The following is a 2,677-nucleotide window of genomic DNA, read 5'->3' as shown; positions in this document are numbered from 1 at the left end:
TAGAGAACTATTTCTCATGTCCACATCTCCGGGAGGGAGTAAGGGCTTGGAGTAAGGCAGAAAGGGCTTGGATCTGGAAAAATAAGTAGTTTTAGTTCTGAAGGCCAAATTACTTGAGTTTCTGGAATGGTCATTGATACAAAACACTGTGGCCATGACTAACACTCCTGACTTCGTTTCTGTTCACTGGGTAGACAGGATGGCATAGTTGGCCTCTCACAATTTCTTCCTGTTACATAGGAGTGGTGACTTCATCTGGGGGGTCTTGGGGAAGTCTTTTATATTGGAAATTTTGCAGAATTCTGTCCATATGCCTGTTGGTGGTGTCCTGCACAAAGGAGCCAAGTCTCTGTGACACAAAACGGGTTAGGCAGTTAAGAAGGCAAGACCCAAACATCAGTAGGAAGAAAACAAACAGAAGAGGTCCCAGGAAGGGAGTCAGCCATGGAAGCCAGTATCCAGGGTCTGGCCACTGTCCCCAAGAGTCAGAATGTTGGCCAAGTTCTGACGCCCGTTCTCGGAGTTTCCTTGCCGCATCTCGGACTATTCCAGACTGGTTTACATAGAAGCAGCACTCTTCCTGGAGGAAGAGACAGGTGCCCCCTCTCTCGGCAGTGATGAGGTCCAGAGCTCTGCGGTTCTGAAGAACAACACCTGCGAGCGAGTCTATTTGGTTCTGGAGGGTAGTGATAGAGGCAGCTATTTCATCCAGGGTATCCGAAAGAGCCTTAGAAAGCCGTTGAAAATAAAAAATCGAGGAGGCCAAGCCAGCTATGCCGGTTCCAAGGGCAGAAGAGATACCCAGGCCTGCAAGGAAGGGGAGGAGGTGAGGGGACCGCTTGGGGCGAGAAGCTGAGGTTGAGGAAAGAACTGAAGCGAAAAGGGGGACGAGCACCGTTTGGTTATTGGGGAGGAGTTCAATGTCTGGGTATTGGAAGACAAGGGTGCAGACCCCAGACCAATTGGCGGGGAGACAGACATAAGTTGATGTTCCACAGAGAAAGAAAACTCCTGAAGAGTTGAGACAGAAGGCGTATGAGAAGGTAAGAAGGTGTGAGAATATGTTTGAAGTAACAGCCCAGTTTTCGTGAATAGTGACCTCATTTTCCCAGACAGAATATTGTCCAGATAGGGCAGCTCCTGTGAGGGGCTGGTAGTGGGAGCGTGGATAGGGGTCCCTCTGTCCCTGGAGTTTGATCTTGAAGTAGGTAGGGTTCACTGACACAGTAACAGGGTGGGTTAAATTGCCTGATTCAAATAGTGTAACATTGTAGCAGGTACCCGAGGGAGAGAGAGGACAGCGCATCCAGGGAGTGGCTGGGGAGGTGTGACAGTGTTTCATGTCTGTTGAGCAGGCATAGTAAGAAGGTTTTGTGGAGATGAGGGAGGGGGGTCCCGAAAAGCGGAGTGGATTTTTCCACTTGGCATCTGGTCTTTTCATTGCCTGTTTGAATGGATGGATGGTGGACAGATCTAGGTTTTCATGACTAGTGGAAGGTGCTATATGAAGGGTATAGTTGCAGAGAGAGGCAGAGAGGGTGCCTACAAAGGTGGCATAAGCCGAGACCTTGAAGAAGCGGGATATGCAGAGAGGAGCCTGTGACGTGAGGAGAGTCTCAGTGAAGAGTGGTCCCCATAAAGGGCGTTGGGCGGTTTCGAAGAAGTGGTCCTTCTCAGGGTATATCACAGAGGTGAGCCGGGTAATGATGGGGAATATGCCTGTTGAGCTGACGAGCTGAAGAAAAGCAATGGCCCGTCGTTCAGGGTTGTGGAAAGAATAGGAGGCCGTCAGTGGATGGAAGAGTTGGAGGCGTCTCTCGATGTCGGTGATTGGAGAGGAGCCAGGAAAGGGCTTGACTGAGTAGGTGAGGTGAAGCTTCATGGGTGAGTCTGTCCAAGTGGACAGAGGAGCAGGGACCGCTAGAGAGCGCTGGGTTTGGGTGGACAAGCAGACCCAGCAGTTGGAAAAAAGGGAGGAGTTGGCATCACGTAGGATGTGGTGGGTAAGGTTTATAAGTGGCATCCAGCTTTCGGGATAGGACCAGGAGTAGGGGAAAAGGACAAAACAGAGGACCCAAAAGCATGCCATGGTGCTTTGGGAGTGGACGGCAGTAGTGTGGGATGCAGAGATGTTGGTCCTGTGGATTCTTGAGTCCTGAAACAAGTTCGATCAGGGTGTTCAAAGGTGACTGGTAAGTCCCCACGGCTCCAGGCCGTGCAGGTGTTGAGAGGTCAGACCTATGAGAGAAGAGGTATAAATAAATAGGGGGAAGGTCACCAGAAGGACTAAGAGTTTTAAAGTTAGGACCTAGAGCTCTTTCTAGCTCAGAGTGGTGTAGCCAGTGAGAGATGGCCTCGACCTATGCTGCCGTTGGTGGTCACAATTACCTGGTGAGGTCCCTGACCAGAAGACTCAGGATGGATGGGAGTTCAGGAACGTATTTGTGAGGCAAATGCCTGCAGAATGTGGTTGGTTAGACGTAAAGCAGTTCACATCCAGAAAGGCGAATGAGGTGCTGGAGAGAAGGTAGTGGTAGGCCCGCAGTACTGGAATCCCAAGCGGCTGGGGTTAAGGGACTTTTCTGGGGGAGAAGTTGAAAATGAAGGAGAAAAACAGGTAGAGGAGCTGTCAGGACAGTTTGACCACAATCACGAGCTAAGTGTTATTTGAGAAGAA

At 50.3% G+C, this 2,677-nt stretch overlaps 1 protein-coding gene across 1 annotated transcript; it reads right to left on the bottom strand.

The window, feature by feature from the left end:
• Positions 1–232: 232 nt before the first annotated feature.
• On the bottom strand, positions 233–2,089 carry Synb (syncytin b). Its single transcript, NM_001305226.1, has one exon. It carries the CDS (start codon positions 2,087–2,089, stop codon positions 233–235), a length of 1,857 nt encoding a protein of 618 aa, NP_001292155.1.
• Positions 2,090–2,677: the final 588 nt, after the last annotated feature.

Source organism: Mesocricetus auratus, unplaced genomic scaffold (assembly GCF_017639785.1).
Source record: "Mesocricetus auratus isolate SY011 unplaced genomic scaffold, BCM_Maur_2.0 Super-Scaffold_2245, whole genome shotgun sequence".
NCBI classification, from domain to species: Eukaryota; Metazoa; Chordata; class Mammalia; order Rodentia; family Cricetidae; genus Mesocricetus; species Mesocricetus auratus.
Note: the sequence above shows the minus strand (reverse complement) of the source record. Positions and strands in the feature narration are given on the sequence as shown.

What these genes read in the sequence shown, in the direction of transcription:
- Synb (NM_001305226.1), bottom strand. Translation starts at nt 2,089, where the DNA reads ATGGCATGCTTTTGGGTCCTCTGTTTTGTCCTTTTCCCCTACTCCTGG.